Below are 14,966 nucleotides of genomic sequence, written 5' to 3' on the forward strand. Positions count from 1 at the left end.
CCCAGTGGTGTATTTCCATTGAGTTTAGTGAAAACTAGCCACAGCTGTCATCATCAGTATATAAAAATCTAATCTTAGCACAGCAAATTAATTGTTTGGGGGAAACTACAAGTCAAATATTGTCTATTAATAGACCACATGTGCATATATCCCATGTTCTGTGTTCTTTGAGAACTTTTAGTGCTTATAAATGCTATTTTTATTTTAATAACCGAATTTTCTTTCTTTAAAAGCACCATTTTAAAATGAGACTTTTAAACTTATAATGAAAGCAAGAACTTATTTACAAAAGGAAATGCATGAAGCATAAGCTAAGGTATATATTTATTTTGCACAAGCTATTCTGAGCTTAACTCACCATTTCATCATTGTGTGACTCATTAGATTAATTTTCAATTAATAATAAGCGGCAGTGTTCCAGCCAGTGTCAGCACAGATGACATGTACAGTGTTACCAAATTGTCTCGCTGTGATGCCCCAGGGCCTTCTTCCTGTGAACACATTCTTCTCAGACTCTGATCTGGAGCAACCCAGACACTTCCCTTGACAAGGAAATCTGGGTGTAGGGCAGAAAGTTGTGTAGAGGTGCATAGTAGGGTCTCGCCATACCAGCAGTGCAGAAATGAACTGGACAGATTTGGTTTCCTTTGTCAAATACAGCCTTTTTAATGCTGTCTCAGTAGATTTTAGGAGTGTTCTCCTGTTTGTTTCTCCCTGTAACCAGCTCTGCAATGTCTTCATTGGTAAAAAGACACAAAGCATTTTTTCTACCACTGCTTTTTTCTAACTGACAATAATGCTGGAGCAGAGAAAGCCACCTGGTCAACACCTCTAAGAGTAACAGGGCCAAGGCACGGGACCAAGGATTTGCTAGATTTTGTGCTCATGCTGCTGAATTGTCAGTTCAATTCTTGGTGCTCATGCAGACAGGACGTGGTTCAGGGTTTCAGGATGATATCTCATAGGCAGTTTAGATACAGAGCCCTATTTGGGGAGTAAGAGTATTTATTTAGAGGGATATCAACTGACACACAGTGGCTTGTGGCCTGTTTTTCTACTGATACATGCCTTTTATATAACTGTGACATCTCTCTGCAGGACCTTGTCCTTCCTAGCCAGGAAAAGACCCAAGAATACACAGGGTATTGAAAGAGTATGTTTGTATGTTTATTGCACACATATTTGACAATATTTATTATTCTGGTTTTATAGTTAGAAAATCTGGCATCTGCATTCTCAGTGAACGCAGAATTTACTGACTGGCGCAGATTCTTGGTAGCAGCAGCACGGCCTTGGCCAGTGCCATCTGTGACACAACTCCTCAAAACACTGCATAGCTTCAAGGCTGTTGATGTAGCTGGATCAGGCTTTGTTACAGAGGAATACTACTTGCAGGTTATAAATCTTTTCTCTTTTGAATCATGTTTTGTTTTGCTAAACTCTCCAAATTGAATGGTGTATTATTGGGTTTATTCACATTCAGAAACTCAGTCTGAATTTTAAATGTTTCTGGGTTTGAGGGTGCTTTCTGATAAAAAGTATTTTCAGGAAATGGATGGCCTAATGATGTCCATATTTCCACAAATCAAGCTTACTTTTTACTTTCATTTCCTAGTTTCACCATTAATTTAAAGTAAAAACCCTTTCGGTTTTAAAGAAACCTTTGTGTATGCACTTTGATGACTATTAGCTTATTTGACACTGAATAAGACAAAAAACTTGCTCAAGCAGAAATAAGGGTTTTAGTTTCAGCTCATCAGCTGTACTTAATTGAAACATTTCTAGATTTTTTTTCCCATTAATTATTTCCTCAAATTAAGATTGTTTTTCAGACCTTGAGTACCTGGAAAATTATAAAATTCTTTGATCTTTTCTCTGAAGATAGATTCTATTTGAATTGTCACATAGTTTAGCGAGATTTTTCAGCGAGCAAGTTTCATGAAGGAGTATTAAGAACACATTTTTCTTCTTTTAGAAAAATTCTACTCATTAAATTTTCACTTACTTTTACTCTGCTTTCTTAATCATAATTAAAATGACTGCTGTTTCATTCTTTTAGTCCAAACTAGCAATGAATATCAGCTAGTATGTGTCCGTAGATATATGTGTATGTGTGTGCACGTATACACAGAAGATGTACAGTTCTGCCAGTTTGCATTTGTCTGTTGATATTAAAAATAATTTTCAAACTGTTTTAAATACATTTTATAGGACCTTTATTGCAATTTGTTTTCCAATCACCTAGTGCTGATTTTCTTCAAAAACTAAAAAAAGGCTGTGTTAGTTCAGAAGTCTGTCAGTTTCAGAACTACTTTGATTAATTTCAAGCTTGTAGGGGTGCCTGCCAATCCCTACCCATCCCTGACTTGCAAAGAAACAAATTCTGCAAAGCCAAAAATCCCACAAAAAGTGCAGGTCTATCTGCACCTATTTTTCTATTGTTGTAATTTTTACTGAAGTGTGAGAGTTCAAAAATAAGCTAACAGTTACAAGGCATGCGGACTGAGAATGTGCACAGGATCTTACAGTCTGTTCATGCCTATCATGTTGTAGATCTATTTGATATTTCCTAGTCTAGTATTATAGAATTGGTTCTGAGGACTTTTAATTTACAGCTGTCGCTATAGCTCTGTAGGCATTAGAGGACATGCTCTGCAGGCATTACATTAGTTATCTTTTTGGGAGCAGGGCAAGCATGAGAAGAGCCATGACTCCATCCTTCATCATCCTGAATTGTGGACAGTTTCTTCTAAAAGTACAGTTCAGACAAAAGCTATGGAGGTAGCAAATGGTATCCTAAAAGGAGGAAACCAGAACATGCATAGAAACTCCACATCATATTTTGCTTTTTCGGCAGTGTAGTTTACCACTATGTATTTTCAAGAGCATAAATTCACTTCTCTCCTACCTAATTTTCAGTAATTTCTCAAGTATCTGTTATAAAGTGCAAACAGCTACTTAGGAATTAAGCTCTTAGTAACCTGTCTGTTGAACAGTTAAAGACCACCTTATTTTAATGTGTGAAAATTAACAAACTTTTTTTTTTTTTAATCAGGTTGGCTTATGGTTTAATGGAGATGAAGATCTAAGCATAAGAAAAAGTTGCACACAATCTGTGCCTTTAGATAGGCTAAAACACCTCATAAAGGTAACTAAAACCACAGGTTTTTTGAAGAGACCACTATTCAAACCTGAGAGGTCTCATACAAAAGTTTCTTGTGCCTTTTTTTTTCCATAATTGCTTCAATGTTTCAGTGTTTTTTGAGGTCAGGTGGTGCTTCAGAATAATGTAGAAAGGAATCTAAGAATTGTCCTACTAAAGTAGTCTATTCAGAATTAATTATTTGTGCTCTTCGTTGAACAACATTAATTTTGCTACACAGTAACCAGCTTTGTAAAGAATGGGAGGCAAATGATCACTGCATAGATGTTTCCATGAAAGAGGGAGCTAATAGTGTGACCTGAATACAAAAATGCTTTGAACATGTTTGTCATGATAAAAGATTTTATTAATTTTTCCATGTTCTGTGAAATTCAATTTCTGTTTCCTTGAATTACTTAAACACACGATTTATCTGGATTTACACAGCATTAACATGCTTTTAAACACAGTATCTCTTATTAGGAGTAATTATTGTATTTCATCCTTTTCTCTACAGTCCTTGATTTATATTCCATTAAATTCCACTCATGGAAATTGGTTTACATGTTTTTGTCCTTTTATAGTTTTTCTTCAGTTTATTTGCTGATACCAGAAAAGATCCTGCTCTGCTCGACTATACTGAGATGCTGCTTTATTTTGCCTCCCACTCTGATCCAGTTGAAGGTGTATACAGAGCACTTAGCGTTGCTACTGGAACATATGTTCACAGAAGAAAGGAAGCCTCTCATCCATGTGCGGTAAAGTATTACAGTAAATTACTAGAGAAAGTAGTAGTGCTTTCAAATTGTAAATTAGCTATATTTCTGTATATTCGCTTATCCTGGGTATCTCCAGTCCTTACAAATAATCTCATTGACTTCATGTGAACTCTGCAAATAGTTTACTGACTTTGGTAGTAATACTCAGAAGTATCCTTCCAAAAGTCTGCAAATTTGCTTGCCAAATAATAGTGTAAGTTTAAGATATTTACTGGTAATTACTCCTTGTACATATGAATATAAGGTAATTCCTTGGCCTAGTCTTAGACCAGCAGTCAGTCCCCAGGAATTAGACTGTAGTGTGACTGTAGTGTTATCTATAGATGCAACACCTGATATTATTGCTGGTCTTACTTTATTTTCCACTGTGTTTCTTTGGGGTATTTAGAAGTAGATACACCTTTGTTCTTATTTTAAAGTGTTTAGTTTTACCTGTAAACCAGAAGGATTAATTAGTTTCATACAAAATAATTTTTAAATTATTTTTACAGCTGTGATGAATGTATTCTCACATCAAATGAAACTGGCCTTTTGAACATTTTTGGTATTTCTGGAGCATGTTTTTATTCTTAAAGTCTCAAAATTGCAATTAGTGCACTGCTTGCATCAGTTACTTATTATTGAAGTACAAATTATTTTTTTGAGACATACATTACTTATCTGTACACACCTTGGAAAGAACATACTGTTCCAGATAATAAAATGTTTCATTGCCCTGTCACAACCACAGTGACTGTAGAATTTGCCCAATACTTACAGTACAGTTGAGATCTCTAGAAACAGTAAAGAAAGGGCATTATTTTACTACACAGTGTAATCATATACATAAGCATAATAACATATTATCACTTCAAATGACAAAACATACTATACTTCCCTGTATTTTATTTGGCACAACAGAGTTTTTGTACATTGGAGAGAGTGAATAAGACAATTTCCTTTTCACACTTTATTGGAAGAAGTAGAGCACAGACTACTCCCAGTTAGATACTGTGGACCTGAACTTAGTTTCCCACATTTCAGTGGAAAGTTCTAACTCTCATTTCATTGGATATAAAGCTACACAACCTATTCTCCTCTTTACCAGTTTCTGCTGGGTTTGATCTGTTTGGTTGGAAGTTTTGTAAGATATATCTACACTGGCATTACCACCTATGTGTCAACAATTTCTTTAGGCTCTGAGTCACAAGTGAAGGTGAACGTTTGCCTTCAACTTACAATTAACAACATATCTCTGAGCAGAAGGAGTTATATCCCATCTAACCTGAGAATTTCCTCATGCCTAATTTCCCACTCAAGGCATTGGCTCTGTGAATTGGTCCTGTGTCCTATGCACAATGTATTGTACAGACAGTTTGTGTGCCTAATTCATTTGGGGACCCTCTTAGAAACCTGGGAATATCTAAGAATTAAATGTTAAATCTTGCTTGTGTGGATTCTCTTTGACTTTAGAATTGTCTGTTTTAGATTGGTGCTCAGAATCACAGGACTGATAGAACATCATTTTAATGTTTTCTTTCTTCTTATGCCTTGTGTTCCATCTTTGTGCACTTTAACAATAATGTTAAATACAGACAAAAAAGAACAAAGGAAATCCCATTCCACTGAAGCAAATTAGTTTTCTCCATTGGTTTTAGTAGAGGCAACATTTCATGGAAGTTGTTCCACAAACACAAGCGGGCAAAAAGCAAATTGTGTATTGATATTGTGTCATGTTTGAGCCAAGCTCCATCAAATACAGAGAATTCTGAAGGCATCCTAAGTGGTTTTCAGCACCAAATTAAGAACCTAAATCTTTGTTTCCCTGTGGGTGTTTACATGTGATCTAAATATCCCAGTTCTCACTACGAGTACTGGAAATCTAGTAAATATTATCAGTGGAATTTTCATCAATGAAATATAAAGAGCTATGCTGTTCACCTCTAAGAAGTCTAATACAGTTTAGACAGATGGCTTATATATAGGCACTTATACAGCTGCATCTCATTTGTCTTTCTTTTTCTTGTTTCGTGCCAATAATTGTAATGACTTCTCATTGGTAACTGCCTACAAAAATGCATCTGAAACTTTCATGCTGTTATTAAGAAAAGCTCAGACAAACATATTCTTGAGACTTCTTTAACTTCATAGCAAAGACCCTCTCACTCGATAATGTTGTTGTTGGCTATGAAAGTCTGAAAGCTAAATGTAAATGATGCAGTGGGAGATAGAAAAACTTCAGTGCTGATGTTTGTGTAATCTCAACTATTGTGTGTTAAAAAGACTGTATAAATGACTCTGCTCCTCTTGTGTTCAAAATTACACATATTAAGGCCTAAGGCACATAGCACAAGTGTGACTGAATCTCAGCAGTCTCTCCCTCCTAATAAGGAGATAAATGGTTTGTTCAATTAAATGCAATTTCCTCCTGTTCTTAGTTGTTAGTCTACACAGTGGCATAATCTAGTCAAAGCGTTGTTCACCTGTGTGGGATCCTTTCTTGTCTTTGTGCTCACAGATCTCTACAGCAGGTTTGGTTTTGGTTTTGTTTGGGCTTTTTTCCTCTTTGACCAGCCCTTATATCACCACAAAGCTAACTAGTTGCTTGTTTAAATAAAATTCTAAGTTTTCTGCATAAAACAGAAAATCTCATCTTTTTCTGTGGAGCTGCTGAATCTATGTTAACTGTTGACCAAAATAGAGTTCTTGCAGTGACTCCTTCATTTAGACTAGAAAATTCCTACTTTTTTTTCATGTGAACATTCAGAATCCTCAAGTTTACTCCTTATATAAACACAAAGTTCTTGGCATTGTAATTTGTAGCTATTAAATATTTTTATGTTTTGTTGCTCTGAGAAATATTAATTTTTCTGTAAAATGTTGGCCACATTCATGGAAAAAGCTGTTTATTAAATTTCTGCTAATGCCAACATTATGGATATTTCTGGACTCTTAAGATCTATTCCTTCATCCTACAGTGCAGTAGATAATTTTGTGTGAGTTGATGATTTTTGTTTTGCAAGAACTTAAGTTTGAAGTGTAATCCATTGATCCTTAATGAATGTTTAACTGAAACAGATGATCTACTGACAGACTATTTGTCTCCAAGTATTATACAATTATTTTCTTAGGATTCTCCATACCCCAAAACATTGTCAAATGAGAAGACTTTAAAAGAAAATGAAAAAGAAATCTTGAATTACACCGGTGAAGGAGTAATTTCAGTGGCAACTCTATTCAAAGTATTTCATACTGGAGGAAGAAAAGATCAAGATAATCATAGATTTAGCGATCTGGAGAAGGCAGGCAACTATGATGAGGTAGGCAGATTGATTCAAAGAAGGTTTTGCAGCTTGCATTATATGTTATATAAATACCTGCCATAATCTTTGCTTTTCCACCAATTTTTTAAACAATAAATTGACTATGTATTATTTTTTCTTTAAGCATTTCATCAAAATATACAAAGAATTAGATACTGAAGATCTGACACCTATTCCGGTTGAACTCCTTTTGATTCACTCCTTCATGAAAGACTTGATCAACAGCTATCAAGGATATAAACTTCATGTGAGTATTGCTTTTTGGGACCAAGAACTTTGTAAGCATACATATTTAAATTTGCATTATCCTAGAAATGTAAATGTAATTCATGTAGATGCTGCCAATTTGCAATGTAGATCAGCTGTACAGCTGTAGGTTAGATCAGTTGTTTTCTTGTCCGTGAAAGACTGCGCTGCTTTCTGACCTATTTTTTGTACACATCTGGCTGGCCTGTAGCTGCCTACAGCCTTGTCACATCCAGCATTGCCTTTCTACTTACCCATAGGAAGGATACTGGTTGTGTTATCTTCCCAACAGGATCATACTGCAGGACACTACAGGATATGTGATAGGTCGTGTTCCATCCCAGGCCGACTAGGCTGCGGAAAAGGGCATTTGGAGGTAGTAGAGGACCAAGTGTTCTTCCCTGCCATTCTCTAGAGCTTCCCTCTTACCTACACCTATGCTTAAACATGCATTAAAACAGTTGCACATAAAGCAGGTTTGAGCCAGAGTATAACCCTATTTAATGTGTCAAACTATGGCAAAAATACATGATATATGGGGTCTAAGAAAATAGTGTGAGACAAGATGAAAGGATGCTTGCATTTGCATGCCCAGAGTTCAAATATAAGCAGTCTTCACGGGTTTGAGATGATCACCACCAAGGGCACATAGCGTCCCACAAAATCTGAATAAGATGAATTATACTTCAGGATTAACTTGCACATTTTTCTGAATTATATTCATCACTTGTAGGATGTGAAGTGCCCAGCATTTATTATATCACTCATAATCGTTTTCAGTAAAAGATGAGATATAAGAATAAAAGAATACATTTACTCAGTCAAAGTGAGGGTTAAAAATTAATTTGCTATAATAGGAAGAGATAGAAAAGGAAAATGTAAGACAAAGACAACACAACTGAAGATTACAACTTTCAGTGGGTATCCTGCCTATGTTGACATCTCAGCCAGTTTGGGAAGACAGACACCATGGAATGTTAGGTCATTCCTCCCTTTCCTTCCTTATTCCTTCTTCCTGACCCTTTTAATTTATTTAGTACTTTGTTTTCTAATTTGAATTCTTTTTCCATCCTCACTGAATTTCTTGTAGGCCAAAGCATTTCTTGAACCAGTTGTCTGTATGTGTTCCATCTCAAGAGTTGTTCTTCACACAAACACCTCACTGACTTTGTTACATTTAACATAATGCAACCTCTTCATGTAGACCAAATGTGATGCAACCTAAAATAATACTTAACTAAGGTGTAAACTGAGAAAAGCCCTATCTATATGCTTGACTATTTACAGCAAGGGTGACTTTTTTTTTGAAATCTCTTCACACTAACCAAGAGCTGCAAATAAAAAGCACAGCATCTATTCTTTATTAAAATTTCCAGTCTTTCTTTACAACTTTTAGGAGGAACTGTTATATAGCTTAAAGAGTAGACTGTAGTACACATTGAAAATTTATTAGCTGCCATTGATCACCTATGTTATTTCTGGCTGGTAGGATATATTCAGAGCAATTCAGTTATAAAAATTCTCACTCTGTGAGAAAAGCTGTAAGATAGTGTATATGAATCTTGGCAGTAGCTGAGGGTGTCAGTGTACATATTCTAGCCCAAAGGATTTTTCACCTCTTGTTTATATGTTGGTATCATTGCACTTAAATAATACATTTTTCCACTTTTTTGGCAGGTTTGTTTGATGTCTGTATCTCCTGACTCAACAGTTAGGTGATGCAGAGCTTCAGTTCTCATTTGTAATACTTTAAAATGCTCTCTTGAAAAGGCTTATGCTGACTATCTCAAATACAGTACTCTACGGTTTCTATACTTAAACCAGAATACTTTATTCCTTGACTGTATTGTTAAATACAGACTGCTGTTTTATGCATGAAATCAACACTTCACAGTCTTACTTTCAAGTTCTGACTAACTGGTGAAGAGTTATGACCACAAGTTCTTAAATCAGGTTTACAAAAAAGTCTTATATTCATCAGCAAACAAGCATAGAGACCCAGGGGCCATTGTTATAAGTACATTACAATTCTAGTCTAAAACATATGAACTCCAAGAAGAGTCTTCCTCTGCCAATTCCATATTTAGGGAACAGGTAAACTTTTTTTCTTTCCAAGACATTGCTGAAGTAAGTAAACAATATTTTTACCAACAATTATTTCTTCAGAAATTCTCCTGAGAGATGTCTAAAAAAACAAAATTCAACCGCAGTGCTGTTATTTTGAGATCATTTACAAGATAAATATAGCAAGTTAGGGTGTGGTTTCTAAAGTTAAAGTGTTTCTACTAATGCAGTCAGAACATCAGAAAATAAAATCTTTTGCTGAAAGCTATAAGTGGGATACCTAGCTTACAATTTTTTTGAGTTAGGACACCTGATTCCTTTGGATCTTGATGATCTGTTCAATTTTAACCAATACTATCTCTCATAAAAATATTTTTTCAAGATGAGATATATTCTTGTCTTTTGAAGGGATTTTGTTTTCTCAGTTCGGGTACCAGTGGGTTGTCAACATCCTACATGATGATGACCTTTCTGACCTTTCAGCCTTAGTAAAAATGTCAACAAAGAATAAGCTTGGAAATTCTATGACTTTTTCATCTGGTCTTTCCTGTCCTGATTACAAATCTTTCTGGTCCTGACTAGAGCTGTCAAGTGGTTTGCCATTAGCAACGCATATTTTTTCTGCTTATCACATGAAATTTGTTACTTAAGAGTAGTTAGATGACACCTATATGTGTATGTTTATGAATACACTTCATTACATTCTAAATTAAATTTTCTTTAAATACCTTTGATAACAAATGAGACAATATTTTTATTAGACCAACTGATTCAGGAGGAAGAAACAAGCATGGGTTTTCCCGTGTGGGTTTGTCCGTGTGGTTTGTTCAATTAAAGGGTCTTCTTCAGGCCCTATATTATTTACTGTTACAATTGTTCCATCTGTTCTGAGACTGTCACAGATACAGAACTAGAGAAACAATCACACATTTCAGTAACTCTGCATTTTGATTCCGATAAATTTAAAGGAAGAGCCTGGGATATATTCTCCTTCTATAATTTGCAATGCTTAGTGCAGTATCTGTTAATTTGAGTGGACTACTTTCTTATAATTACTGAGGATAACAAGGTAGCTTGATAATTAGAATTCAGTTTATTGATATAAAAATATCAATGGGATAAATTATGTTACATGTTTTATCCTGCTTTCAAATCCTGAATAGTCCTTTTTAAAAAGCTCTGGCTTTGAAGATAGGGATATCGCACTGTCTTTCTATTCATCTGTGTTTTGAATACATTTAATATAGGCCCTTCCATTATGCTTATTCCTTCTAAATTAATTATCATATTATTGTTAATATTGTTAATTCTGTTAATCATTTCGATAACATAACTCAGATATTTACTCAAATAGGAATTCCACTGAAATAAGATTTCTATTAATGTATAGTTAACATGTCTTTATCAAAAAGTTTTATTAGTGTGCTGAGGAATTATTACAAAACCTATTTATACTCACAGCAGCCATTTGATGTTACAAGACTCAACAAACATTCAGAACTCCACATATAACTTAACAAAGTAATCTGTTCATACAGATTATATTCAGTACATCTTATGACCTGGACCATATAGTTCATAGTCAAAGCTTTGACAGAAAAAAGCACTGCTGAATCACTGTCTAGTCATAGGCTGCAGTTGTAATACTTGTGAAACTTGAGAAGCTTTTTTCATGTGGTGTTTTAAATGTCTCAGTGTGCAAGAAAAGGAAAATTTAACACAGTGTTTAAATACCTAGTTTAAAGAGGAGACCTGTGTTATGCTTCTTTTTATCATGTATTTCATCCCTAAAAAAACTTAGAAAATGAAATGTACATGAACAATATCATTTCTTACATTCAAAAAATATAACAAAATTTATTTTGGAACAGTAAGTTTGCTTCATTAAACACAAAGTAAATCAGTTGAACTACTGTATCTGCAGTATTTTGACAGTATTTAAGATTACATTTGCTAATATTTACTGTTGTGGAACTGGAATTGAATCTCCCTTTTCTGACTCAATGTGCTGAAAAGGGCCTTCTTCTACTGAAGTATTTCTTTGAGTCAAAGATAAACATTAGTGCTGCCTTCTAAATCAAATGACTGGTAAAATTTTCTTTTAACATGTTTCTGATGTATTCACTGAAATACTTCTGATGTTTTGCAAGCTTGTGAAGCATCATTTCCATACAGGCAGTTCTTGCTTTTGAAAAAAGGCTGTATCTTCAAAATATGAACGAAATATATATTGAACTAGATATCTGAATTTAAACTAATTTATTTTATAAAAATTCTGACTGTTAATTATTTTCCCAAAGGAAAAAATATGTTTACTGACAATATTGGAAAATTCTAATAAGTTAAATTACTATTTATCTCTGTACTGAACATTCAGCTTGGGTTTTTTTTTAAACCAAAAATTCCTTGTTCATCCAACTAAGACAGTGAATAAAGTTGCTAAAATTGGAAATAGAGCAGATTGTGCTAATACAAAATTATTGAAAATTAACAAACTGAACAATAAAGAACTGAACACAAAATCAAACTAATGAGGGTATGTATTCTTCCAAATATTAATTACTTATTTTCTTTTATATCCATTTCCTGGAATTGTTTAAGTTCAGCCTGAAATATGACATATGTGAAAAAAAAAAGAAACTTTATTAGAGAGTTTGTCTTTGTATGTTCTGAATAACATTTACTATTTTAAACAACAGTTTTAACACCTCTCTTTAGGGACATGCTTAAGCTGATGTTTAAGATCTCTGTTTACTTTAAGAATTGCATTTTAGCACATTGCAGTTTTGTAAAGCCACCAAAAGGCAATGAGGTTCTGGGGATAATATGAAAACATCCTCTCAGTGATATTAATACTTAAGCTGACTGACAGCATTGGTTTTAGTGCTCTTCTAGAAGAAAACTTCTGTAACCTGGGGAACATGTAACTTATCTCCACTGAAGTTAGTTTTTCATCACAATCTTCTAGTCACTAGTTAGAAAGCTCACCCCGTGGAAAGAAAGCTCACCCCAGGGTGTTATTATTACAAGTTTTAAGGTGGATCAGGCTGCAACCTTTTAACATTTCTTTTTCCTTTTCATAGGACGTTAAAATCTTTCTCCAAAGACCTAAACAAGCACATCCTACTGATGGGGGGGAAAAAGCGTTAAAACATCATTAAAACATACATTAAAATCATCAATGTATGAAAAACTGTTGTTCATGAACATTAAGAAATATTTGTTTTAAGTTAGTAAGAAATGTGTCTTACATCTCCAGTCCTCTCTTCCATGAGTGAGGTTTTTTGTTTATTGTTGTGAGAGCAAAATCCCATTGCAATTACACATTTTTTGTTACTTTAAATTTAAAAAAAAAACCAAAACCACCAACAGGAAAAGTTATGGTTTGCTCATGTCAAATAGTCTCATGATATTTCTAAATAAAATTAAACCAATTTCTGAATGTAAATAGAGATGATAATGTGTTCATTAAGAGTTGGTTTAAGAAAAGGAGATGTCCAATTCTTCTAAGTAAACTAAGATATCTGCTCACTTTTTTTATGTGTATAGTTTAATATTTAGTTAATTAAATAGGGCCCCCCTGGTGGTCTAGTGGTTAGGATGCGGCGCTCTCACTGCCACAGCCTGGGTTCGATTCCCGGTCAGGGAACCCCTCCAGGCAGATGGAGCTCGTTAGCCCTGTAAGGCAATCCATCTAAGAGAAGGTCACTCTAAACAAACCTACGTCCTGAGACCCTCACTGCCACTGTCCAAGCTTGCTCGGCCCCGGCAGATGAACCTCAGGATTAAAGGGTGGGCTCAGTTCAGCGCACGCTGGGTCTCACCTAAAAAATCCACTGCGCAGGCTCGAAGGTAATGACCTTTCCCAAAATCTTCGGTCGCGAAGACTGGCCATGATGATGATGAGTTAATTAAATGTTGTAATAAATTCTTTAAAACATGTTGCAATTTGTAACAAATAAAATAAGTAAATGAAAACACTGTTTTTTTAAAGATCAGCATCAACCACCAAAAGGGCATGAAAATGGGGTGCCTGTTGGCAGTGGAGATGATGACTCTGCTATTCAACCTTTCTATTTCTAACCTTCCACTACATCTCAGTTCTGCTACCACATACTAAAAATCTACAGGCTTTTTCTCCACTGCAGCACCAGGCAGAGCCCAGTGGTGTGGGTGGCACAGGATCACCTCCCCTCACAGCATGTGGCACAGACATGCAGCAGGAGGGCAAGCAGCACAACATTTGTGGCTCCACCGCTAATTTTGCACATCACATCAGTGACTACAAGAATAAGGGGAGTTCCACACCACTGTTTTCAGTAATTGACCAAGAGTCCTTTTTTTATTCACATGGTATATTCAAGGACACCATGTTCTCCAGACAAATGTTGCAGATTTTCATGTGTGATGCGTATTTGTCCAAAACTCTCTATGGCATACCATGACACCTAGAGGATGTTGCCTTCTCTGGCAGATTAAGCAGAGTCTTGGTCAAATGCTCTCATTTATGGCTGAAGTGGTTGTTTCTTCTTCTATATCAAGTGTGACTGTTACTGTTTTTTTCTGGCATTGTTCTGGAATAGATTTCAAATAAATTTTCCTGTTGCTGGGATGTTTGTGTTTCAATGTAGTTTTATTCAACTTTTCCATTCTCTTGTGTCTGGTGATGGCTAACTATAAAATGATAGGAACTAGTTTTTCATGGAACTTTGTGACATGCATTTCAGAACACTCCTGAATTAAAAATCGAGATATCTAATAAATCTTCAGTTTTCAGTGGTATTCATTCTTCTGATCTACCGTTTCAAGTTTTCTGAGGACTAAACATAGGAAACAGGTACCTGTGATTATCTGAACTCGGTATAACATCTAATTTGTAGTCTGTCAGCTGCCCAAGATGGTAGCTAACAGTGGGCATTCTACATTGTTTTACTAGCCTAGAAATGTTATTAATAAGTAAATAATTCCAAGATGCCTGGTCATATCTGAACACTGCTCCTTCATTCTGGAGTATATTTTTTTTCTGGATTCAGCATTACCCTGGTAAAAATTGCACAAAATATTTAAAGGTTGCTTTCCCTGATTTGATTTAGCAAAGCATTCAAGCATATGATGTTCTCTAAGAATACAAATAGTCCCATTGAAGTCACATAGGGAACCACAAACCTTTCCCCTTTGTTGAGAATGCCATCTGCAGAGAATGTTTTTTACATTTTTAATCTGTCTTTATTAGTTTTTAGCCAAATATGTATGATACTGTAGTACTTGCATAACAGTCGCTGATGTCCCTTATGAGGTTTCTAGGTTGTCTTTTTGAGATGTAAAAAAATTATCTATTCAAAAAACAGTAGTAGCATACAAAAAAAAGATAAACTGGCATAGTTAAGGTTAGACAGTGACTAACAGACCAGATAAATAAATTTATCTGGTAGT

General features: G+C 35.0%; 1 protein-coding gene across 1 annotated transcript in view; it reads left to right on the top strand.

Annotated features, from left to right (window-relative positions):
- SPEF2 (sperm flagellar 2) overlaps nt 1–13,148 on the top strand; it is a 77,811-nt gene extending 64,663 nt beyond the window's left edge. The window contains 6 exon segments of the mRNA XM_017811321.1: nt 1,213–1,395; nt 3,056–3,148; nt 3,727–3,900; nt 7,032–7,220; nt 7,348–7,470; nt 12,617–13,148. Coding sequence (XP_017666810.1) covers nt 1,213–1,395; nt 3,056–3,148; nt 3,727–3,900; nt 7,032–7,220; nt 7,348–7,470; nt 12,617–12,694 — 840 coding nt within the window. The 3' untranslated portion in view covers nt 12,695–13,148.
- Nucleotides 13,149–14,966: the final 1,818 nt, after the last annotated feature.

Source organism: Lepidothrix coronata, unplaced genomic scaffold (genome assembly GCF_001604755.1).
Source record: "Lepidothrix coronata isolate B3197 unplaced genomic scaffold, Lepidothrix_coronata-1.0 Scaffold31, whole genome shotgun sequence".
NCBI lineage: Eukaryota > Metazoa > Chordata > Aves > Passeriformes > Pipridae > Lepidothrix > Lepidothrix coronata.